General features: G+C 41.5%; 1 protein-coding gene across 3 annotated transcripts; it reads right to left on the bottom strand.

Moving 5' to 3' along the window:
• Window positions 1–26,665, bottom strand: SELPLG (selectin P ligand). Of its 3 annotated transcripts, none has more exons than XM_073630107.1 (3): window positions 26,331–26,665; window positions 13,609–13,855; window positions 1–1,827 (listed from the first exon to the last, which is right to left on the bottom strand). In XM_073630107.1, the coding sequence occupies exons 2-3, from the start codon at window positions 13,631–13,633 to the stop codon at window positions 677–679; spliced, it is 1,176 nt and encodes a 391-aa protein (XP_073486208.1). In that variant the 5' UTR covers window positions 13,634–13,855; window positions 26,331–26,665; the 3' UTR covers window positions 1–676. The 3 variants fall into 3 exon arrangements, with proteins under 3 accessions (XP_073486208.1, XP_073486218.1, XP_073486228.1); XM_073630117.1 differs by lacking the exon at window positions 13,609–13,855 and adding an exon at window positions 15,156–15,576 and having other exon boundaries at window positions 26,331–26,664; XM_073630127.1 differs by lacking the exon at window positions 13,609–13,855 and having other exon boundaries at window positions 26,331–26,658.
• Window positions 26,666–27,348: the final 683 nt, after the last annotated feature.

Here is a 27,348-nt window from a genome sequence, read left to right as displayed (position 1 = left end):
TAAATTATCAAGAAGTTTCCAGTTTTTAATATCTTTACACATAAAGCTTTGTAAATTCCAAGAAACCTGTCACGGAAGAAACATGAAGGTTGGCATAGCTGACCTCTCCTGAAAATGCTGGTCACCCATAATGTACATGCAGATAAGGACTTGTTTACATCTTTCTTGATCTGCATATTTGTTTCAGGTCAGTAAATTAGAAAGTATTTAAGCCCGCATAACAGAATATCAGCCAAGCAAATAGCATAGCAATGAGGAGGTCAGCAAAGGTAGCCTTCACATGGCTGGCTTATGTTAAACAACTATCAATGCCCTGCAGGTCTGCATGCTTCTTAACATATAACACTTTTAATTAACAAGATTAGAGAGATGAAAAATAACCGACTTCTTTTTATGAGATGTGTAAGGAAAAGTATATTTCAGTTTAGAGTTGAAGTTTCACAACCAGACAAGTTCCCACATGTCACATGTGACTCATATTGAGCCAATGAGTGCCAAAAATCAGGTCTACTTTTTTTTTCTTTCTTTCTTCAATAAATCCAGATAAGTGATATATTTCGAGCGATTGTTAATATGCACCAAAAGTTTGTAAATGAAAGAGCATATTGTAGTAAAGTTTTGATGTTATTCCCAATCACGCTGGTGTGAACAGAAGTGTCTTACAAGATTTATTGCACTAGTGATCAGGCAAAAAGCTATTCAATGTGGTGTTGTCGCCATCACTTTCTTCTGGAGCGGCGAATGTCCTCAGTCTTTTGGGTTTTACTTTGCTCTGTTGGTCATTCTCTGGCAGTAGAGAAGAGATACATCTCATTTCTGTATAGGTGGCTGGATGACGCAGTTTCTGTTTTTGCCTCATAGTGGTAAGTTTGGCAGCAAGTGCAATGGTAGTTGTAATAAAGATTGTGCACACAACAGCAAGAATAAGTATAGTGAGCATACACTGTTTTATTAGCGACTGGGTAGATATTTTATCTTCTGAAGTGGTGGATGTTTGTGTTACTGGTACAGGTGTTGTGGAAGAACCTTTAAAATCTGGAATCCACCCAGTTGTTTTTCCATGTGTAGTTGGCTCAGCTGATGTCAATATGGGTTTGGATGGTGTGTCAGTAGGTATTTTTGATGGTTCAACAGCTGTAGTTTCTGTAGTTTCTTTCTCCCCTTTATTACTGGTACTATCAGGTATACTGCTTAGAACTTTATTAATTGTTGAATGGATTTGACCAGATGTGGTGGCTTCATTAACTGTATTCTCTGTAAAAACAGGCAAATCATCAGATTTGGTGGGACTTGGTGTAGAAAGTTGTTCTTGAGTGCTTTTAAATTTCATTTGTGTGGATATTGTTTTTATTGCTGCAGTGGGCGATTTGTCTGTTTGTGTTGTTTCAGCTCCAATGAGTTTTACTTCTTCTGTCGAAGTGTGATTTCGTTCGCTTGAGGGTGTGGTTTCATCTCCTTTAAGTTGCGCCATGACGGGAGGTTTCTTATATGGAGCTTGGGATGGCAACACAATAAGCGGGACCCCTGGAGACTTTTCCACTGGGGATTTTGAGTCCTTTTCAGTCTTTGAAGGGAACTTCTTATCTGGCTGAGGTTCAGCTTTCTTTTTATCTGAAATATCTCTTACCATGCGGATTAAAGTAAGGAGTGTTTTATCTGATTTGTCTTGTGTTTTCCATTCGAATGCTAGAGGAGGACTCCTATTGTCTTCTCTACTATGGGAATCAGTCAAAGAGGATTGATCTGGAAGGGGATGCTTGTAACCAGTGGCAGAGGAGAGGACTGTTAGGTACAGCAAAATCGTAGCCCACGGCGAAGGCATCATCCCTGTGCCAGAGATATTACAATTAATTCATATGAAATAATGGTACATCATATTTGTTAACGATAACCTCTAAAGCAAATACATTTGTATATAAAAATAAATACGTGTGTGTTAAGCTCTAGCTAAGAAAAGAAGTGAATGAATATGTGATAAAAGAAGTGCTAGATTGCTGGCAGCTGTGTCAATCACTCTGATAATCTACAACACATTGACACTGATTACATTTTAGGCTTAAAGTGATTGTAAAGCTTTAATTTTTTTTATTAAAATAATAAACATGTTATACTTACCTGCCCTATGCAGTAATTTTGCACAGTGTGGCCCGGATCCTCCTCTTCTCGAGGTCCCTCGCTGACGCTCTTGGCCCCTCCCTACTGTCGGGTGCCCCCACAGCAAGCAGCTTGCTATGGGGACACCCAAACTGCTGCTCTGTGTGTCCATTCACACCGCTCTCTCCTGTGATTGCCAATAGCCAATCAGGAGTGCAAGTTCCTGAAGAGGCAAGGCTCTCATGGACATCGCTGGATCAAGAGGGGGCTCAGGTAAGTATTGGGGGGGGGGGGGGCTGCTGCACACAGAAGGTTTTTTCCTTCATGCATAGAATGCATGAAGGTAAAAAAAACCTTGTGCCTTTACAACCACTTTAGGCCCGGCCTTACCTTTAGTTTTATCCAGTTGTACAGACTCTTCTCCTTTACTGAAATTGCTTACTCTGATTTTACTGCCCACTGTGAGCTTCTTACAGTGTTCATCAAAAGCTGAAGCAAGGCAGATTGAGCATGCCTCACTGCATTTCAGTTCCGTAAATCATGTGAGCATTACATGATTACATGCAAATGCAGCATGCCTAGAAAAGTTCACTACTCCAGACTATCATCCACCTATCAAGGCATTTTGATATGTGCTTAACCATACCTCCCAACTTTTTTCAGATGGGAATGAGGGACGCCTATTAGCAAATGTATGTAGGCATAGGACATGCCCCCTTAAAGGAGAATTATACAAAAAAAGATTAGTTAAACCCACAAATGCTTTTTACGACTACAATTACTTTATATTGGCTTTTGAAATTTAAAAATGCAGCAATTTAGAAATTGGATGATAGGTTTAGCACTGGGAAACACTTTTTCAAAGATAAAAAGTGAATTTTATATACAACTATATAGATCAGACCAAAATGACCGACAAATGAGGAGGAATGAGGGATAGAGGGATTTTATTTCTAATCAGGGACAGTCCCTCAAAATCAGGGACCGTTGGGAGCCATGGTTTAACACTTCCCAAGAGACAGATGACAAATCTTAAAGTACAACTAAAGGCAAAACATTTTTAGTTTTGGACAGAGGGTAGATGAATTGCAGCCCCTGTCAGGTTTATAGAGCTGTCTGTGCCCCCCATTAGGGAGATTTACTCTCTCTACTTGTCCTGTGTACCATTATCATTAAAAGTAAAAGAATATCACACATTTTGGGTTGAGTCCCCAAGGGATTCCCTTAATTTGCAGGAATTTCCTTTCACTTCCTGTTTTGGCTATTGGGCAGAAATAAGGTTGCCACCTGTCCGGGATTCACCCGGACAGTCAGGGTTTTGAATCCTGTGTCCGGGTTTCAAGAAGACTGGGCTGTGGCTCCTCAAGTAACCAAGATAGTCACACACAAATCTGCTGCCGTCCGGGAGCTGTGGGCAGCTGTCTGGGGGCAGGTTCGACATCACTGGGGGGCAGGCCGATGATGTCAGCAAGTGCATGACTATGCATACCGCATTACTACTCTCCCTGGGGCACCCAAAGGTGTCCCAGGGTGCTAAAGTGTTCAGGTTTGGCTTGAAGAAAAGGTGGCAACTCTAGGCAGAAAGTGAAAGGAAAACTCTGCAATGGGACACACATGACAAAAAATAAACTGATAGGGGATATGACCCTCCCTTACTCTATTGGAAATGAAAAAAAAAAAAAGCTTTGTCTATAGTTCTACTTTAGGAGGAATACTGAGGCATTGTGCTGTTATGTTTTCAGGAAGCTATGTATAGCACCCTACTGGCCCGACCCACCAGCTATTGCCTGCATTCCATATAGAAGAACAGAGAGCCCGTGATGACTTCACTGGGTCTAAAATATGATGCGTAATGAAAATGGAAAGGTTTTATTTAAAGAAGTCATTAACGTGTTGATGAGGTGAAAGAGAAAAACCAGGGAAGACAAAATATAAGCAGATTAAAGTGGTTGTTAATAACCCACTTTCACTACGTCATATAATCCTCCTTGTTTCCTATTATGACAAGTGCTCCTGTCTTTGGGTTTTATAAAAAAAAAACTGTATTTCAGAGAGGCTCCCTGCGATCATGTGACCGGCCAACTCTGTCCTCTCCCCGGCTGACAGATGCAGTGGGTGGGGCCTAGATTCCCCAGCTGATGTCAGCTTAGATGAGAGGAGAGACAGAAAGCCGGCCGGTCACATGATCGCGGAGATCTGCTCTGAAATACTGTAAAAGAGGCATTTTTTTTATAAAACACACAGACAAGAGCTCCTGTTATTAGGACACAGCGAGGATTATATAGGACAGCGAGTTATTTGAGCAGCAGGAGGAGAGGGGGGTGGGCACTTACACAAGCAGACTGGCAGGGAGGGGGGAGAGAGCACAGAGAAGGACAGCGCAAGGCTGCGGATGACGGAGGGATGTACACTGACCACTGTAGTCAGGGCTCAGTAGCTCTGATTTTCGTGGTCAGCACAGAGAGGGGGACACAGGAAGTGGCAGGATCAGCCAGGTTTTTTACAGTTTAGAGAGGGGCAGATTAGACAGCACAGGCACTGTGCTGTTTAATCTGCTTTAACGGACAGGATCTCTAATTTTTTTTTTTTTTTTTTTTTTAGATTAACAAACACCTTCAACTACATCTTTAAAATAATAGGCATGTTTTATGAAATATAAACATATGGATAAATTAAATTTTGGATATGACCATTACATCTACAGCGGTACTGTATATTGAAAGTATGTGAAAAAGAGAAATAGATATAATGGCCTTGAATAAATAAATAATGTTTTCGGTGGGTAAGGGCTTTACACAGCCTGAAGTACATGGCTGTGTAAAGCCTGAAGTACACCATTCACCATGAGCAAAGACAGGTACATGTCTTGTCACCCATCACCCTTGGTGAAAGATCTGCCACTCCCTTGTCACGTTACATTCAGCTACCCATCACATTTTGCTACCCACTGGAGTGCGCATGTGCGACGCTGCCATATGCGTTCCAACAATGATGTAAGACCGCTTTGCCACAGGGCCGCTCGCCACGCTTCGGGCATGGCCTCCCTTCGCTCGGCATAATTATTATCTAACTCTATGTCCACTTGGATGGTGGGGCTTGAACGTGGACTCAGGGGTGTGGCCACAAAATTCTGCGCAAGCGCAGATCGCCACAGTGTTGGAACGCATATGGCAGCGTCCCGCATGCGCAGTCCAGCGGGTAGCCAAATGTGATGGGTCACCATATGTGACACTACACCCTCACTACCTGAAAAAACAGAGAAATGTAATCATTTTAGAACATACAAGCACACTTTCCAAATTCCGGAAAGCTTTCATCATCCTAGGCTGACTTTATAGTTACTTAGCATAGTGACATCGGGTTGATTTACTTTAAAAGGAAAGTAGCACTTTGCAAGGGAATATTCCCCAGAGCTTAGTGAATACAAGGAAGTTTCGTTTTGTAAAGAATACCCAATCATGTGCAAGGAAAATAAACCAAACAGCATTTTGCTTGCACGTGATTGAATGATTGAAGTCAGCTGAGCTTTACTTCATTCACCAAGCTCTGATTAAAATTCCCTTGCAAAGTGCACAGATTATCAGCCTTTAGAAAATCGACCCCAATATATCCTGCTGTATATTAGTATTTGTTACCTGAAGTTGATTGTCATTTCCAGAGCTTTAGTTATTGATACTCATAAAAAAATATTTGCAATGTGCAAACCTCAATACTGTCAGTATGTTAACATTTACTGTAAAAATACCAAGGGTGTCTTCACCACCAGTGTTTCGCAACCTCTTTATGACATATGTCTCCAGCTGTACACTACAACATTTCAGGAAGTGATGCTTATGCTTCTAGCACTTTGAAAACTGTTGTCAGAAAAGGACATCAGTATCTAAATGCAGACTTGACACAGTCAATCTAATAGTAACCCATGACATTTCACCGAAGGGAAACTGCATATCTTTCCAATATCCCTGCTTTTTATAAAAAATAAAAAAAATATTACTATGGTTACAGCAATGAAGTACGACTTTCCAGCCTGCAATGTCAAGCTCAATCTGTTATGTTATTAGTCTTACCCTTACTGTCATTATATTTGAACAAATTGTATATATACCTCAAAAACAGGGGCAATATTGGCAATATTGTGGCACGTAGAGACCAATAAACCCCACAAACAGGGGCAATATTGTGGCACGCTGATATCAATAAACCCCACAATTAGGGGCAGCATTGTGGCACGCAGAGACTAATAAACCCCACTAACAGGGGCAGCATTGTGGCACGCAGAGACCAATAAACCCCAAAAACAGGGGCAGCATTGTGGCACACAGAGGCCAATTAACCTCACAAACAGAGGCAGCATTGTGGCACGCAGAGACCAATTAACCTCACAAACAGGGGCAGCATTGTGGCACACAGAGACTAATAAACCCCACAAACAGGGGCAATATTGTGGCACGCTGAGATCAAAAAACCCCACAATCAGGGGCAGTATTGTGGCACGCAGAGATCAATAAACCCCACAAACAGAGGTAGCATTGTGGCACACAGAGATCAATAAACCTCAAAAACAGGGGCAATATTGTGCCAGGCAGAGATCAATAAACCCCACAAACGGGGCAATATTGTGGCACTATAGCTTTAGCACTACCAGTCTTTTCATGTGACAACACTGAAGAAATGACACTTTGCTACAATGTAAAGTAGTGAGTGTACAGCTTGTATAACAGTGTAAATTTATGATATAACAAATATTCATAAAAAATAAAACCACACATTAAATATAAAAATCTAAAACATATATAAAATTTGCATGAAGTGAAAATGTTTTGCAAATCAGTGATGAAAAACAAAAGCAATGTCCCATTCCAGTAGAGAATCCGTGTAATAAAAGAAATCAGTAAAAATCCATACAGTGTAAAAAATGATAATCCAAAAGAAAAGTATAGTGAAGAAAGATCCTTTATCCAAGATGCTTCACACCTGAGTGAGTATTAAATCTTACCGACTAAAAATGAACAGCAGAAGTGTTGTCACATGAAAAGATAGAATAAAATATTTACAAAAATGTGAGGGGTGTACTCACTTTTGTGAGATACTGTATATAAAATCCATATATATTGCAGGCATTGAAAAATGTATGTGCTGGATGGAAACAGAATTATCTGTAGTGTGGGCGCAAAACTCACATTCGTGCTGTTTCATTACTGAAACTTGATTAAAATTGTGACAAAAACAGACTTTAATATACTTGCATTAAATTAGAAACTAGTGGGGAATAAATGGAAAAAAATGCTCACCTACACATTTAATTAGCTGCATTTTCGGGTTCTTTTCTAGATTCTATTCTATGTGTACTCGGTAGATTGAGGACAATATTTTGGCCTATTCAAAAAGGTAAAAAGAACGTTGTAGCAAATAACTTCAGCCGATATTGATCCATTTTTTACTGGTTTTAGTTCAGTAAGGAAAATGTGTGCGCCTGCCACAGATTAGTGAATGTCAGACGTTGTCATGATACTGCTTATTGATGAATAAGTCTTTCTCTGTTGTGACGCTATGATACTGTAATACTATGAAGTGGCACTGTTGTGGCACTATGATACTGTAATACTGTGAAGTGGCACTGTTATGGTACTATGATACTGTAATGGGGCGTACACACGGTCGGACTTTTCAGCTACAAAAGTCCGACAGCCTGTCCGACAGACTTTCGACGGACTTTCGACGGACTTGCGGCGGACTTTCTAACGAACAGACTTGCCTACACACGATCACACAAAAGTCCGTCGAATTCTTACGTGATGACGTACACCGGACTAAAATAAGGAAGTTGATAGCCAGTAGCCAATAGCTGCCCTAGCGTGGGTTTTTGTCCGTCAGACTAGCATACAGACGAGCGGATTTTTCGACCGGACTCGAGTCCGTCGGAAAGATTTGAATCATGTTTCAAATCTAAAGTCCGTCGGATTTGAGGCTGAAAAAGTCCGTTGAAAGTCCGGAGAAGCCCACACACGATCGGATTACCAGCCAGCTTTAGTCCGTCAGCGTCCGTTGGACTTTTGTAGACGAAAAGTCCGACCGTGTGTACGCGGCATAATACTGTGAAGTGGCACTGTTGTGGCACTATGATACTGTAATACTATGAAGTGGCACTATGATACTGTAATACTATGCAGTGGCACTGTTGTGGCACTATGATACTGTAATACTATGAAGTGGCACTGTTGTGGCACTATGATACTGTAATACTATGAAGTGGCACTATGATACTGTAATACTATGAAGTGGCACTGTTGTGGCACTATGATGCTGTAATACTATGAAGTGGCACTATGATACTGTAATACTATGAAGTGGCACTGTTGTGGCACTATGATACTGTAATACTATGAAGTGGCACTATGATACTGTAATACTATGAAGTGGCACTGTTGTGGCACTATGATGCTGTAATACTATGAAGTGGCACTATGATACTGTAATACTATGAAGTGGCACTGTTGTGGCACTATGATACTGTAATAATATGAAGTGGCACTGTTGTGGCACTATGATACTGTAATACTATGAAGTGGCACTATGATACTGTAATACTGTGAAGTGGCACTGTTGTGGCACTATGATACTGTAATACTATGAAGTGGCACTATGATACTGTAATAATATGAAGTGGCACTGTTGTGGCACTATGATACTGTAATACTATGAAGTGGCACTATGATACTGTAATACTATGAAGTGGCACTGTTGTGGCACTATGATACTGTAATACTATGAAGTGGCACTGTTGTGGCACTATGATGCTGTAATACTATGAAGTGGCACTATGATACTGTAATACTATGAAGTGGCACTGTTGTGGCACTATGATACTGTAATAATATGAAGTGGCACTGTTGTGGCACTATGATACTGTAATACTATGAAGTGGAACTATGATACTGTAATACTGTGAAGTGGCACTGTTGTGGCACTATGATACTGTAATACTATGAAGTGGCACTATGATACTGTAATACTATGAAGTGGCACTATGATACTGTAATACTATGAAGTGGCACTGTTATGGTACTATGATACTGTAATGGGGCGTACACACGGTCGGACTTTTCAGCTACAAAAGTCCGACAGCCTGTCCGACAGACTTTCGACGGACTTTCGACGGACTTGCGGCGGACTTTCTAACGAACAGACTTGCCTACACACGATCACACAAAAGTCCGTCGAATTCTTACGTGATGACGTACACCGGACTAAAATAAGGAAGTTGATAGCCAGTAGCCAATAGCTGCCCTAGCGTGGGTTTTTGTCCGTCAGACTAGCATACAGACGAGCGGATTTTTCGACCGGACTCGAGTCCGTCGGAAAGATTTGAATCATGTTTCAAATCTAAAGTCCGTCGGATTTGAGGCTGAAAAAGTCCGTTGAAAGTCCGGAGAAGCCCACACACGATCGGATTACCAGCCAGCTTTAGTCCGTCAGCGTCCGTTGGACTTTTGTAGACGAAAAGTCCGACCGTGTGTACGCGGCATAATACTGTGAAGTGGCACTGTTGTGGCACTATGATACTGTAATACTATGAAGTGGCACTATGATACTGTAATACTATGAAGTGGCACTGTTGTGGCACTATGATACTGTAATACTATGAAGTGGCACTGTTGTGGCACTATGATACTGTAATACTATGAAGTGGCACTGTTGTGGCACTATGATACTGTAATACTGTGAAGTGGCACTGTTATGGTACTATGATACTGTAATGGGGCGTACACACGGTCGGACTTTTCAGCTACAAAAGTCCGACAGCCTGTCCGACAGACTTTCGACGGACTTTCGACGGACTTGCGGCGGACTTTCTAACGAACAGACTTGCCTACACACGATCACACAAAAGTCCGTCGAATTCTTACGTGATGACGTACACCGGACTAAAATAAGGAAGTTGATAGCCAGTAGCCAATAGCTGCCCTAGCGTGGGTTTTTGTCCGTCAGACTAGCATACAGACGAGCGGATTTTTCGACCGGACTCGAGTCCGTCGGAAAGATTTGAATCATGTTTCAAATCTAAAGTCCGTCGGATTTGAGGCTGAAAAAGTCCGTTGAAAGTCCGGAGAAGCCCACACACGATCGGATTACCAGCCAGCTTTAGTCCGTCAGCGTCCGTTGGACTTTTGTAGACGAAAAGTCCGACCGTGTGTACGCGGCATAATACTGTGAAGTGGCACTGTTGTGGCACTATGATACTGTAATACTATGAAGTGGCACTGTTGTGGCACTATGATACTGTAATACTATGAAGTGGCACTGTTGTGGCACTATGATACTGTAATACTATGAAGTGGCACTATGATACTGTAATACTATGAAGTGGCACTGTTGTGGCACTATGATGCTGTAATACTATGAAGTGGCACTATGATACTGTAATACTATGAAGTGGCACTGTTGTGGCACTATGATACTGTAATAATATGAAGTGGCACTGTTGTGGCACTATGATACTGTAATACTATGAAGTGGCACTATGATACTGTAATACTGTGAAGTGGCACTGTTGTGGCACTATGATACTGTAATACTATGAAGTGGCACTATGATACTGTAATAATATGAAGTGGCACTGTTGTGGCACTATGATACTGTAATACTATGAAGTGGCACTATGATACTGTAATACTATGAAGTGGCACTGTTGTGGCACTATGATACTGTAATACTATGAAGTGGCACTGTTGTGGCACTATGATGCTGTAATACTATGAAGTGGCACTATGATACTGTAATACTATGAAGTGGCACTGTTGTGGCACTATGATACTGTAATAATATGAAGTGGCACTGTTGTGGCACTATGATACTGTAATACTATGAAGTGGAACTATGATACTGTAATACTGTGAAGTGGCACTGTGATACTGTAATACTATGAAGTGGCACTATGATACTGTAATACTATGAAGTGGCACTGTTGTGGCACTATGATACTGTAACACTATGAAGTGGCACTATGATACTGTAATACTATGAAGTGGCACTGTTATGGTACTATGATACTGTAATGGGGCGTACACACGGTCGGACTTTTCAGCTACAAAAGTCCGACAGCCTGTCCGACAGACTTTCGACGGACTTTCGACGGACTTGCGGCGGACTTTCTAACGAACAGACTTGCCTACACACGATCACACAAAAGTCCGTCGAATTCTTACGTGATGACGTACACCGAACTAAAATAAGGAAGTTGATAGCCAGTAGCCAATAGCTGCCCTAGCGTGGGTTTTTGTCCGTCAGACTAGCATACAGACGAGCGGATTTTTCGACCGGACTCGAGTCCGTCGGAAAGATTTGAATCATGTTTCAAATCTAAAGTCCGTCGGATTTGAGGCTGAAAAAGTCCGTTGAAAGTCCGGAGAAGCCCACACACGATCGGATTACCAGCCAGCTTTAGTCCGTCAGCGTCCGTTGGACTTTTGTAGACGAAAAGTCCGACCGTGTGTACGCGGCATAATACTGTGAAGTGGCACTGTTGTGGCACTATGATACTGTAATACTATGAAGTGGCACTATGATACTGTAATACTATGAAGTGGCACTGTTGTGGCACTATGATACTGTAATACTATGAAGTGGCACTGTTGTGGCACTATGATACTGTAATACTATGAAGTGGCACTATGATACTGTAATACTATGAAGTGGCACTGTTGTGGCACTATGATGCTGTAATACTATGAAGTGGCACTATGATACTGTAATACTATGAAGTGGCACTGTTGTGGCACTATGATACTGTAATAATATGAAGTGGCACTGTTGTGGCACTATGATACTGTAATACTGTGAAGTGGCACTGTTGTGGCACTATGATACTGTAATACTATGAAGTGGCACTATGATACTGTAATAATATGAAGTGGCACTGTTGTGGCACTATGATACTGTAATACTATGAAGTGGCACTGTTGTGGCACTATGATGCTGTAATACTATGAAGTGGCACTATGATACTGTAATACTATGAAGTGGCACTGTTGTGGCACTATGATACTGTAATAATATGAAGTGGCACTGTTGTGGCACTATGATACTGTAATACTATGAAGTGGAACTATGATACTGTAATACTGTGAAGTGGCACTGTTGTGGCACTATGATACTGTAATACTATGAAGTGGCACTATGATACTGTAATACTATGAAGTGGCACTGTTGTGGCACTATGATACTGTAACACTATGAAGTGGCACTATGATACTGTAATACTATGAAGTGGCACTATGATACTGTAATACTATGAAGTGGCACTGTTGTGGCACTATGATACTGTAATACTATGAAGTGGCACTATGATACTGTAATACTGTGAAGTGGCACTGTTGTGGCACTATGATACTGTAATACTATGAAGTGGCACTATGATACTGTAATACTATGAAGTGGCACTGTTGTGGCACTATGATACTGTAATACTATGAAGTGGCACTATGATACTGTAATACTATGAAGTGGGACTGTTGTGGCACTATGATACTGTAATACTACGAAGTGGCACTGTTGTGGCACTATGATACTGTAATACTGTGAAATGGCACTGTTGTGGTACTATGATACTGTAATACTGTGAAGTAGCACTGTTGTGGCACTATGATACTGTAATACTATGAAGTGGCACTGTTGTGGTACTATGATACTGTAATACTATGAAGTGGCACTATGATACTGTAATACTATGAAGTGGCACTATGATACTGTAATACTATGAAGTGGCACTGTTGTGGCATTATGATACTGTAATACTATGAAGTGGCACTGTTGTGGCACTATGATACTGTAATACTATGAAGTGGCACTATGATACTGTAATACTATGAAGTGGCACTGTTGTGGCACTATGATGCTGTAATACTATGAAGTGGCACTATGATACTGTAATACTATGAAGTGGCACTGTTGTGGCACTATGATACTGTAATACTATGAAGTGGCACTGTTGTGGCACTATGATACTGTAATACTATGAAGTGGCACTGTTGTGGCACTATGATACTGTAATACTATGAAGTGGCACTGTTGTGGCACTATGATACTGTAATCTCATGTATATAAGACAGCTTTTACGGACTGCATGGATCCTTTCAACTACTGTCCTAAAGAAGTGTATAGTGCAATGTCCCTACCACAGTTTAGCTTTAAACCCCCGCTTGCCATAGTCGATCCTAGTATGGATTTATACATGTGAAAGCCTCAGTCAATGCCGCTCTTCGGACCATGCCCCCTAGGATCAGCTATGGCAAGCGGCGATGTCAAGCTAAAATGTTCGATGCTCACTGGATGAGTTTTTTAGACTGGTATCTCTACTATCCTGAGCACTAATGGGGCTCTACACCTCAGCCTGGAGCGGCACCACCAAGTACTTATGTTCCCACCACAGTCCTCTAATCACACATTCATTAGAGCCAATATGGTCCTAAAGCAGTATTAAACCCAAAAGAAAACATTTATTATATGGCAGCTTACCAATTCTTAAATGTGATGCCTGCATTAGTTTTCTTTTAGACCTCTTTCACACGAGCGGCTGTTCTGCCGCTGTTAAAAGCATGTTTTGTTATTTTGAAATTCAGAGGATCCTGGCACAGGGTTCACTTGCAGTTGTACATTGTGATTAGCTGCATTTACATGCGGCTGTGTTTAGCTGTGTTTGGAACATTTTTGTCATTTCTGATGTGCTTCCTGTTGTTTTTTTTTTTCTTGTTGCCGCTGCTATCTGCAGGAGAAATAGTACACTGTGATTACCTGCGGTTATGTGCAGATAGCTGCGCTAAACCAGTCCTGGACGCAGTCACATTTATTTTTTCTAACTGCACAAAACCGTCACTAGATGCAATGTGTGAATGGAGCCATAGGAAAGCATTCTGGGAGTTTAGGTGCGGTAGATAACTTCATCCGTCCGCAGCTAAAAGCTGAATTCTATTCACCCGTGTGAAAGGGGCCTTATAGTCTTTCTTTATTTTCACCTGGTTTTCCAGCCAGTAAAGTCTGTTGTTTTTCAACAGAGCAAGCTGTCCTGGAGATGTACCAGTTAGAGGGCTGAGACATTATTAGTATTATTATTAGGTACACCTGTTCAATTGCTTTGTAACAGAAACTGCTAATCAGCCAATCACATGGCAGCAACTCAATGCATTTAGGCATCTAGACGTGGTGAAGATGACTTGCTGAAGTTCAAACTGAGCATCAGAATGGGGAAGAAAGGGGGATTTAAATGACTTTGAATGTGGCATGGTTGTTGGTGTCAGACGTGCTGGTCTGAGTATTTCAAAAACTGCTGATTTACTGGAATTTTCACACACAGCCATCTCTAGGGTTTACAGAGAATGGTCTGAAAAAGAGAAAATATCCAGTGAGTGTCAGTTGTGTGGATGAAAATGCCTTGTTGATGTCAGAGGAGAATGGGCAGACTGGTTTGAGATGATAGAAAGGCAACAGTAAGGCCCCTTTCACACTTATACGACTTCAAAGTCGCGCGATTTTACAGCGATTTCATGGCTGCTATTTTGCAGCGATTTTACTGTGATTTGGGAGCAGTACTACTTTGTATGACTTTGCCACAACTTTGGCATTAACCATTCTCAGCTTGTGCTTACAAAGTCGTAATGAAATCGTGTCTATATTATTCAGGTACGATTTGCATGCTACTTGAGGGTTTAACATTGAGGTCTATGGAGTACAAATCGTATGAAAGTTGGACCAAAGTAGTGCAGGGACTACTTTTGAAGTCGGCACGACTTAAAGTCGTGCCAATATGAATGGTAGTCATTGAAAATCATGGAGAATGACTTGTCATACAATTTTGCAGTACAAAATCATGGGACAAGTCGTATAAGTGTGAAAGGGGACTAACTCAAATAACCTCTCGTTACAACCAAGGTATGCAGAATACCATCTCTGAATGCACAACACATCAAACCTTGAAGCAGATGGGCTACAGCAGCAGAAGACCACACCGGGTGCCACTCCTGTCAGCTAAGAACAGGAAAATGAGGCTACAATTCGCACAGGCTCACCAAAATTGGACATAGAAGATTGGAAAAACGTTGCCTGGTCTGATGAGTCTTGATTTCAGCTGAGACATTCAGATGGTAGGGTCAGAATTTGGTGTAAACAACATGAAAGCATGGATCCATCCTGCCTTGTATCAGTGGCTCAGGCTGGTGGTGGTGGTGGTGTAATGGTGTGGGGGATATTTTCTTGGTACACTTTGGGCCCCTTAGTACCAATTGAGCATGGATTAACCACTTCAGCCCTGGAAGGATTTACCCCCTTCCTGACCAAGCCCTTTTTTGTGATACGGCACTGTGTCACTTTAACTGACAATTGCGCGGTCGTGTGCCGTTGTACCCAAACAAAATTGACGTCCTTTTTTTCCCCACATATAGAGCTTTCTTTTGATGGTATTTGATCACCTCTGCGGTTTTTATTTTTGCGCTATAAAAAAAAAAAAGAGCAACAATTTTGAAAAAAAGCAATAATTTTTACTTTTTGCTATAATAAATATTTTTTCCACGGTTTGGGCCGATATGTATTCTTCTAAATATTTTTGATTAAAAAAAAAAAATCGCAATAAGCGTATATTGATTAGTTTGCGCAAAATTTATCGCGTCTACAAAATAGGGGATAGATTTATGGCATTTTTATTAATATTTTTTTTTTACTAGTAAGGGCGGTGATCTGCGATTTTTATCATGACTGCGACATTGCGGCGGACACATCGGACACTTTTGACACTATTTTGGGACCATTGGCATTTATGCAGCGATCAGTGCTATAAAAATGCATTGATTACTGTATAAATGTCACTGGCAGGGAAGGGGTTGAACAAAAGGGGGCTGAAGATATAGTAAAATCAAATCATTTCTTTTGAAGAATAATAGGAAAATAAAAAAAGGTAGTGGGACTTTATATATAGACACTCGGGAGCGGGAATAAAATTAATAATTTTTAATGGAATCAAATGATTATAGAGTTTCTGTATTCGAATAATTCAATGCATGATGCTATATATAAAATCATTCGTACAACTATTACAATTCATTGAAACCAGAAAAGATATACATACATACATGTTCCAACAAGGAATCAATACATAATACATAATGTAAAAACATTTAGAGCATGATTACATGATTAATTGGAAAAGTTGGAGACCAAAAAGAAAAGGGAGGGTTGCAGATCATAGGGGGCAAAAAACAAATTATTATGGAACGGCCTGGTGGAATGCATCAATATGTACACTAGGTTGATATTGGCTCTACGCGTTTCAAGGTATTTGACCTATCATCAGGAGCAAGGAACCATAGTGATAATCTAAAAATTAAAAGAAAAATTGTTTCATTGAAAGTATAAAGGGAGAAAAAAAAAAAAAAAAAAAAGGAAAAGACTCAGAACAGGCAGGAAGGGTCCTCCCTGATGGACCCGAACCGCCTGTGCACTTACATGTATGGTCCACACAGTGGCGGTGCGGCCATGAAACGCACAGGCCAAGCCAATCATGCCATGCACGGGAGCTGAGGGGACATGTAGCAACGGGCAAGACACAGGAATGGACGACGTCCCGCAGGAGTGTCATTGTGGATGATGGTGAAACAAAGGGACCAAATCTGTAGGGGAAAGAAAATGAAGTGGCTGTGAAGTGGATGTGGGGCAAGGTGAAGGAAATGGGTGGAGAGGGAGGAGATGTGGAACAAGGGGAGGAATGAAGGGGGTTAAAAAAGGGTTAGTGTGATTAGAAAAAAGGTTGAGAACATGAGAAAGGTAGATGGAATAGGAATAGGAAAATGAAAATGAAAAGGGGAAAAAAAGAGAGGGTAGGATAGGCGGGGTGATATAAGAGGGGCAAGATAAGGAACAGAATAGAGAAGGAAAGGCAAGAGAAAAAGAAAGGGCAGGAGTGAGAAGGAGGAAAGGGAAAATTGCAAGGATATGAAGGTGATGAAGGGAAAGTGGAACTCGGTTTGAAAGTCAAGAATAATGAAGGAGAAAATGTGTACCTGATAAACAAAGTGTCCAGACAAAATTGCATTGATGCATAGGTGATAGATAGGAAGATGGAAACAAGTGTGTACCAAACGAGGTGCGGAATCCAAGCGGGAATGGGGTCCATAGCCGTCAAGCCCCCGCAGTCATGCCCCCAACGTCAGACGCTGGCCCACAGATGGGGAGAGAAGGGGAGGACGCCGACAGCCCAGGAACCAAGCCAGTGATGGCTCCACCGGCGGCGGCGGCAGCCAAACCACCCCCCAATGGGCCAGGAGATGATGATCACTCGGACGGCACGCCGCGCTATAAGGCGCCAGCGTGTCCGGCCGGGATGTGTGACGTCGACGCGCAGTGAGCACAACCCCGCCCACCCTCCGTCACAACAGGGTGGAGGGGGGGTCCGCAGTGCGCGTCGCAGCTCCCGAACAAGACCGAGAGGCAGGCCCGGCAGACCAGCAGACGCACGCACCACTGCGTGCATGTAAGAAGAAACGAGATAAAAAATAAATACAAAAAATTGGAAATAAAGCTAGAATTGGAGATCAAAAAAGGGAAATGAGAAAGGACAATAACTAAGATTATCAAAACAAATAAAAATTAGTATTGAATTGAAAAGTGATATTAATGATTATAGAAGCAATTAAACCTCTGGCAGGTAGAGGTGGGAGTCAAAATAATATTTTAATGTAAATTTTTGGTTAACGCCGCCGTGTGCCTATCATCCCTAATTGGTTAATATTAATTGGGAAAAAAAGGGTAGAGGGAATTAGTGGGACTTTATATGAGGTATAGGGGTGCCGTTCAGGTCCCCCCCTCCATCCCGGTTAAATGAAGAATAATAAGAAAATAAAAAAAGGTAGCGGGACTTTATATATAGACACTCGGGAGCGGGAATAAAATTAATAATTTTTAATGGAATCAAATGATTATAGAGTTTCTGTATTCGAATAATTCAATGCATGATGCTATATATAAAATCATTCGTACAACTATTACAATTCATTGAAACCAGAAAAGATATACATACATACATGTTCCAACAAGGAATCAATACATAATACATAATGTAAAAACATTTAGAGCATGATTACATGATTAATTGGAAAAGTTGGAGACCAAAAAGAAAAGGGAGGGTTGCAGATCATAGGGGGCAAAAAACAAATTATTATGGAACGGCCTGGTGGAATGCATCAATATGTACACTAGGTTGATATTGGCTCTACGCGTTTCAAGGTATTTGACCTATCATCAGGAGCAAGGAACCATAGTGATAATCTAAAAATTAAAAGAAAAATTGTTTCATTGAAAGTATAAAGGGAGAAAAAAAAAAAAAAAAAAAGGAAAAGACTCAGAACAGGCAGGAAGGGTCCTCCCTGATGGACCCGAACCGCCTGTGCACTTACATGTATGGTCCACACAGTGGCGGTGCGGCCATGAAACGCACAGGCCAAGCCAATCATGCCATGCACGGGAGCTGAGGGGACATGTAGCAACGGGCAAGACACAGGAATGGACGACGTCCCGCAGGAGTGTCATTGTGGATGATGGTGAAACAAAGGGACCAAATCTGTAGGGGAAAGAAAATGAAGTGGCTGTGAAGTGGATGTGGGGCAAGGTGAAGGAAATGGGTGGAGAGGGAGGAGATGTGGAACAAGGGGAGGAATGAAGGGGGTTAAAAAAGGGTTAGTGTGATTAGAAAAAAGGTTGAGAACATGAGAAAGGTAGATGGAATAGGAATAGGAAAATGAAAATGAAAAGGGGAAAAAAAGAGAGGGTAGGATAGGCGGGGTGAAACAAGAGGGGCAAGATAAGGAACAGAATAGAGAAGGAAAGGCAAGAGAAAAAGAAAGGGCAGGAGTGAGAAGGAGGAAAGGGAAAATTGCAAGGATATGAAGGTGATGAAGGGAAAGTGGAACTCGGTTTGAAAGTCAAGAATAATGAAGGAGAAAATGTGTACCTGATAAACAAAGTGTCCAGACAAAATTGCATTGATGCATAGGTGATAGATAGGAAGATGGAAACAAGTGTGTACCAAACGAGGTGCGGAATCCAAGCGGGAATGGGGTCCATAGCCGTCAAGCCCCCGCAGTCATGCCCCCAACGTCAGACGCTGGCCCACAGATGGGGAGAGAAGGGGAGGACGCCGACAGCCCAGGAACCAAGCCAGTGATGGCTCCACCGGCGGCGGCGGCAGCCAAACCACCCCCCAATGGGCCAGGAGATAATGATCACTCGGACGGCACGCCGCGCTATAAGGCGCCAGCGTGTCCGGCCCGGATGTGTGACGTCGACGCGCAGTGAGCACAACCCCGCCCACCCTCCGTCACAACAGGGTGGAGGGGGGGTCCGCAGTGCGCGTCGCAGCTCCCGAACAAGACCGAGAGGCAGGCCCGGCAGACCAGCAGACGCACGCACCACTGCGTGCATGTAAGAAGAAACAAGATAAAAAATAAATACAAAAAATTGGAAATAAAGCTAGAATTGGAGATCTTTTTGGTCTCCAACTTTTCCAATTAATCATGTAATCATGCTCTAAATGTTTTTACATTATGTATTATGTATTGATTCCTTGTTGGAACATGTATGTATGTATATCTTTTCTGGTTTCAATGAATTGTAATAGTTGTACGAATGATTTTATATATAGCATCATGCATTGAATTATTCGAATACAGAAACTCTATAATCATTTGATTCCATTAAAAATTATTAATTTTATTCCCGCTCCCGAGTGTCTATATATAAAGTCCCGCTACCTTTTTTTATTTTCTTATTATTCTTCATTTAACCGGGATGGAGGGGGGGACCTGAACGGCACCCCTATACCTCATATAAAGTCCCACTAATTCCCTCTACCCTTTTTTTCCCAATTAATATTAACCAATTAGGGATGATAGGCACACGGCGGCGTTAACCAAAAATTTACATTAAAATATTATTTTGACTCCCACCTCTACCTGCCAGAGGTTTAATTGCTTCTATAATCATTAATATCACTTTTCAATTCAATACTAATTTTTATTTGTTTTGATAATCTTAGTTATTGTCCTTTCTCATTTCCCTTTTTTGATCTCCAATTCTAGCTTTATTTCCAATTTTTTGTATTTATTTTTTATCTCGTTTCTTCTTACATGCACGCAGTGGTGCGTGCGTCTGCTGGTCTGCCGGGCCTGCCTCTCGGTCTTGTTCGGGAGCTGCGACGCGCACTGCGGACCCCCCCTCCACCCTGTTGTGACGGAGGGTGGGCGGGGTTGTGCTCACTGCGCGTCGACGTCACACATCCCGGCCGGACACGCTGGCGCCTTATAGCGCGGCGTGCCGTCCGAGTGATCATTATCTCCTGGCCCATTGGGGGGTGGTTTGGCTGCCGCCGCCGCCGGTGGAGCCATCACTGGCTTGGTTCCTGGGCTGTCGGCGTCCTCCCCTTCTCTCCCCATCTGTGGGCCAGCGTCTGACGTTGGGGGCATGACTGCGGGGGCTTGACGGCTATGGACCCCATTCCCGCTTGGATTCCGCACCTCGTTTGGTACACACTTGTTTCCATCTTCCTATCTATCACCTATGCATCAATGCAATTTTGTCTGGACACTTTGTTTATCAGGTACACATTTTCTCCTTCATTATTCTTGACTTTCAAACCGAGTTCCACTTTCCCTTCATCACCTTCATATCCTTGCAATTTTCCCTTTCCTCCTTCTCACTCCTGCCCTTTCTTTTTCTCTTGCCTTTCCTTCTCTATTCTGTTCCTTATCTTGCCCCTCTTGTATCACCCCGCCTATCCTACCCTCTCTTTTTTTCCCCTTTTCATTTTCATTTTCCTATTCCTATTCCATCTACCTCTCTCATGTTCTCAACCTTTTTTCTAATCACACTAACCCTTTTTTAACCCCCTTCATTCCTCCCCTTGTTCCACATCTCCTCCCTCTCCACCCATTTCCTTCACCTTGCCCCACATCCACTTCACAGCCACTTCATTTTCTTTCCCCTACAGATTTGGTCCCTTTGTTTCACCATCATCCACAATGACACTCCTGCGGGACGTCGTCCATTCCTGTGTCTTGCCCGTTGCTACATGTCCCCTCAGCTCCCGTGCATGGCATGATTGGCTTGGCCTGTGCGTTTCATGGCCGCACCGCCACTGTGTGGACCATACATGTAAGTGCACAGGCGGTTCGGGTCCATCAGGGAGGACCCTTCCTGCCTGTTCTGAGTCTTTTCCTTTTTTTTTTTTTTTTTTTTCTCCCTTTATACTTTCAATGAAACAATTTTTCTTTTAATTTTTAGATTATCACTATGGTTCCTTGCTCCTGATGATAGGTCAAATACCTTGAAACGCGTAGAGCCAATATCAACCTAGTGTACATATTGATGCATTCCACCAGGCCGTTCCATAATAATTTGTTTTTTGCCCCCTATGATCTGCAACCCTCCCTTTTCTTTTTGGTCTCCAACTTTTCCAATTAATCATGTAATCATGCTCTAAATGTTTTTACATTATGTATTATGTATTGATTCCTTGTTGGAACATGTATGTATGTATATCTTTTCTGGTTTCAATGAATTGTAATAGTTGTACGAATGATTTTATATATAGCATCATGCATTGAATTATTTGAATACAGAAACTCTATAATCATTTGATTCCATTAAAAATTATTAATTTTATTCCCGCTCCCGAGTGTCTATATATAAAGTCCCGCTACCTTTTTTTATTTTCTTATTATTCTTCATTTAACCGGGATGGAGGGGGGGACCTGAACGGCACCCCTATACCTCATATAAAGTCCCACTAATTCCCTCTACCCTTTTTTTCCCAAATCATTTCTTTTATTTATACAATGAATCAAGATACAAATGAATTAAATTCTTAAAACTATAAACTCTGGTTACAGGCATCAGATGGACTTGTCCCCACCCCGCATGCTTAGATCTACTTTAGTCTTAACTACAACATGTGTCAAGATTGATTTGTTGTATTATATTATTATAACTATATCTAAATATATTGTTGTTGTGTATATTGGTATACCACGACCGTTGAGGTTCGATAAATATAATGGGTAATAATAGGTGGAGTCAACCACATACTGATAGCGAGGTGATGAAAAGTGGATGATGACTGTATAGGAAATCAGGTATCTATTGGGTGATCTGTGAATGTATGTATGTGGAGTGTGTATAGGTAACCAGTGTCAAGGTTTGAGGTGTGGGTGTGTGTGCAAGGGAATGGGGTAAAACAATATGACAAAACAACTAGGCCGGGGAAACTACAAACTGAGTGAATGAAAAAATAAAAGTAAAAAGTGTGTGAGAAAGGAGTGAAGGTGTGTGTGATGTGTGATTATCATTATGGATATGTACCCCAAATTATGTTGTTTTGTAATTAAATCTTTACCATAATAAGGCCTCATGCACATGGTCGTTTTAAAAAAACGTGTTGTAAAGCTAGGTCCGACGCCTGGAAAAAGCGGCGTTAAAAACTCGATTTTTACCGCGTTTTTGCACGTTTTTTAGCGTTAGCGTTAAGTAGCGTTTTTAAAGAAAAACACGTCTCTCAGCTATATGCACTCCCTTTGGAGCAAAAAAACGCCGGGGCTCAAAAACGCCGCATCGGCATTTTTGTGCGTTTCGCATTTTTACAGCTCTAGCGCCGTGCCACGGAACGCACTGGTCCTGGGTTTCTTTTACAGCTTAAAAACGCCTATGCCATTTGCAGCTCAAAAACGCCTAGGTGGGCATGAAGCCATAGACTAACATAGACAGGTGTTTTTAAGCTGCAAAAAAAGCTCAAAAAAGCAGCTGTAAAAACGTCCGTGTGCATGAGGCCTTAGGCTTAGAAGGAGTACTAATGCTGGTAGCAGTAGCAAGGTTGTAGAATAAGCATTGAAAAGTTGTTCAGTAGTGGGGGGGTTTAGTTTAGTGTGCTAAGTATAGTACTTACATTGACTACAATCCTATATGTATGTATGGAAGGAGCTCTCCTGGAATGGATGTCAATTTTATAATTGCATACAATGTACTGTATTGTTGACCTTTACTAACATTGATGGTACATTTCTAATGCCCTGAACACACAATAGGATTTTTCGACAACAAAATCCATGTTTTTTTTTTTCGACAGATGTTGGCTCAAACTTGTCTTGCATACACATGGTCACACAAATGTTGTCAGTAATTCCGAACGTCAAGAACGCGGTGACGTACAACACGTACGACGAGCCAAGAAAATGAAGTTCAATAGCCAGTGCGGCTTTTCTGCTTTATTCTGAGCATGTGTGGAACTTTGTGCCTCGGAATTGTGTACACACGATCAGAATTTACGCCAACGGATTTTGTTGTCGGAAAAATTTGAGAACCAGCTCTCAAATTAAATCAATTTAATTCATTTGGATCTGGATTCATTGTATAAATAAAATAAATGATTTGATTTTACTATATCTTCATCTCCTTTGACTAATATACCATGTCGCTAAAAAACCCCCTGGGGGAACATTTCCTCCTTTTTTCTATATATTCTTTGGGGTGTGCAGCCTCCGGACTCTCATTATATGCATTTTCCCATTTTATTTAAACACTAGGGGGCGATAAAGGAGTTAACTGTGTTCCCTCAGCATGTTCTAATTGTAGGGGGGGTGGGCTCACTAGAACATGACAGAGATCACTGCTCCCGATCACTGGGAGCAGTAGATCCCTGTCATGTTGCTAGGCAGAACAGGGAAATGCCTTGTTTACATAGGCATCTCCCTGTTCTGCTTCTCCATGCCACGATCGCAGGCCACCAGCGGACATGGAGCCCGCGGGCACGCTCCCGGGGCGCACGCGCCCGCTACCCGCGGATGATGCAGCGACGTACAGGTACGTTGTTTTGCGCACCCGTGCCACTTTGCCAACGTATATCAGCGTGAGCCAGTCGGCAAGTGGTTAAACACCACTGCCTACCTGAGTATTGTTGCTGACCATGGTGTGGAGGATGTTTTTGGCACACTTGGACCCCTTAGTACCAATTGAGCATCATTCAAATGCCACAGCCTACCTGAGTATTGTTGCTGACCATGTCCATCCCTTTATGACTACAGTGTACCCATCTTCTGATGACTACTTCCAGCAGGATAATGCACCATGTCACAAAGATCAAATCATCTCACCACTGGTTTCTTGAACATGACAATGAGGTCACTGTACTCCAATGGCCTCCACAGTCACCAGATCTCAATCCAATTTGGGATGTGGTGAAATGGGGGATTCACAGCCAACAAATCTGCAGCAACTGAGTGATGCTATCATGTCAATATGGACCAAAATCTTTGAGGAATGTTTCCAACACCTTGTTGAATCCATGCCATGAAGAATTAAGGCAGTTCTGAAGGCAAAAGGGGGTCCAACCCGGTACTAGCAAGGTGTACCTAATAAAGTGGTGGTTTAGTGTGTGTGTGTGTGTATATATATATGTATATATATATATATATATATATATATATGTACATATATATACACATAGCAGCATAGCATACCCACAGTAGCTACCATTGATAGTATACACATATAGCCAGGGCCGTTTTTAAGGCAGGGCAAAAGGGGCAGCTGCCCTGGGCCCTGTGATTGTTGTGGGGCCCAAAGCAGCTGCCTCATACTTGCCAACTATTTGAACTATTTTAAATTCCCTCATCCCTTGAGGTTTTAGTCCTGTGCTGTGTCCCAATATCTCAGTGTGAAGTGCTGCTACTAATACTGCCCAGCTCTGCCCTATTGTTGTGTACAGATGACTCACCTGCGGACCCTGTGTTTACATGTAAAGTACCGACATTCATATCTAAATAGTAGCAGCATTCATATGTAAATAGCGGCGGCATTGAGATTTATATCATGCCCCCCTGAGGTCATATCCACAGTAATCTCTAGCAACCAATCAACAAGCAGAAATCATGTGCTGTAACCTCTAGCAACTAATCAGTGAGCCGTAATGTGTGCTGTAACCTCTAGCAACCAGTCAGTGAGCGGTAATGATACACTGTAACCTCTGGCAACCAAATGCAATAGCTGCCTGATCTGATACAGTAAACTGATTTTGAGTCTAGCTGCTATTTATTGTATGTCTCAGGGCAGGTGGAGAGCGAAACTGCATGGGGGGGGGGCCAAGAAAAGTTTTGCCCAGGGTCCAATCAATATTAAAGACAGCCCTGCATATAGCCATATTAATATAGATCAGCAGCAGAAGAATCATATACCGAAAGATTGGCGAATCGCTGACTTGCATGTTTCTATTCACCTTTCTGTCTTTGATTTTGTCAGAGAATGGATGCAAACACATAGAAAACAATCAGCACTCCTGATGAGTTACAGACCCCAATAATGCTGTAATAAATATTGGACATCACATGCAACATCTGGTTACTTTGCCAGTATCTACTATCGTTTCTCCACTGGTGATGATTAAATCAGGGAAATTGAAAATGTTGTTATTTTTTCAGGTCTATGTGATCTTCACAAATTGTGCATTTCAAGAATCTGGACGTTTACAATTGATGTATGTATGGTATGATTCTTTAAAGATGAGACAAATCTTTGAAAATACAAAAATGTGTAGTTTGTCAATTTGCCTGATTTTAGAAACACTTTTCTCAATAATTAACCATTCTATCTATCTATCTATCTATCTATCTATCTATCTATCTATCTATCTATCTATCTATCTATCTATCTATCTATCTATCTATCTATCTATCATATATATAGATCTATCTATATATACAGATTTATATATATATATATATATATATATATATATATATATATATATATATATATATATATATATATATAGATCTCTCTCTCTCTCTCTCTCTCTCTCTCTCTCTCTCTCTCTCTCTCTATATATATATACACTTTTTTTTTTTTCTGGGACAAAAGACGTTGTTAAAACTTGGCTATTACTGATATTCTGCAACCATTTTAACTTTTGAAGAACATTCTATATTTTAGATTTTGTGTTTTTTTTTTTGTTTTTTTTTTGCATTACAGCTACCCGTGTATGGCCAGAATTAGGTCCCATAGCAGATTACCAAACATCGTCTAGACATCATTAACATTTGAACTGCCACTATGGGATCTTAGTAGCTAGTAAGTGGTAAATGGTATATTTCTGATATATACTAGAAGTGCTGCAAGGTTAAACACCCACAATATAAGTTGATCGATACACTTACCGTAAACGTTCCTTTTTCTGCCAAACAGGATACGTTAATGTTGAGGATAACCCGGGCCTGTCCTCAGCAGCATTTCAGGGCTGCCTTTAAACAAGGTACCTGAGCAAGACAGGAAGCATAAAGGAGGGTGTGGAGTCTTTAATAAATAAGGAAGGACAGGACCGCAGGCTGTGGTTTCCAGAGAGGCGGGGGGGTTGAAAGATAGAGTGTGTGAAAGACACAAAACGAAAGAATACAGTTTATGAATATAAAAACAAGTGACAGAAGAACAGATTAGACAAGACAGGGACAAAGTTGGTGTAGAGATAAAAAAAAAACAAAGGCTGATATCTGCTCTGTCACCCAAAATGTAGCACAGGTAGGGTGGATGGGTGGAAAAGGCTCAGGACGTAGCTATGCAGACATGATTTTACATGCTAACACATACTGCTTGCAGGCAAAATCTGCCTTTTTGGGAATTTTCAACTAATAGTTGCAGATCTTGTCTGATTTCTATAAGTGACGAAAACGTGGTTCTGTTTTCTGTTCTATGACTGTAACAAAAAGCTGTTGTAAAGAGTATTTGAGAGAGTCTCTAAAGGAGTTTCATTCTGCTCATACCCACATACATTGGTTTCACAAATATAAATGCATATGGTATAAAAACGTGACTTGATTTCAGTTACTTATTAATCTCTTGTACATCAATACTCAAGCTGGAAAAGGAAGGGGCAGCACTAGTGCTGACAAGGAACTAGCTGACAGGGGGAGAGATCAGAGAGGTGAGCTCATCAGACTGCAGCTTTTTCTTGTCTGTCCAATCACAGGCTGTGGTGAGCAAGGTGACCCAGGTGTGTTGATTAAAATGTACGTAAACTCATTAGAACTAATCGCATATGACCATTAAAGTGAAATTGACGCTGACAGACAGGGTTTTTATAACAGAAGAGACCCTAGTGCCTGTCAGCGGTAATGTAATCTGAGCCACACATGCACAGCTCAGGCCACATTTACAGCACCCGCTCTGTACTGTCATGAT

Source organism: Aquarana catesbeiana, linkage group LG01, assembly GCF_042186555.1.
Source record: "Aquarana catesbeiana isolate 2022-GZ linkage group LG01, ASM4218655v1, whole genome shotgun sequence".
NCBI classification, from domain to species: domain Eukaryota; kingdom Metazoa; phylum Chordata; class Amphibia; order Anura; family Ranidae; genus Aquarana; species Aquarana catesbeiana.
This window is presented reverse-complemented; position numbering and strand designations above follow the sequence as displayed.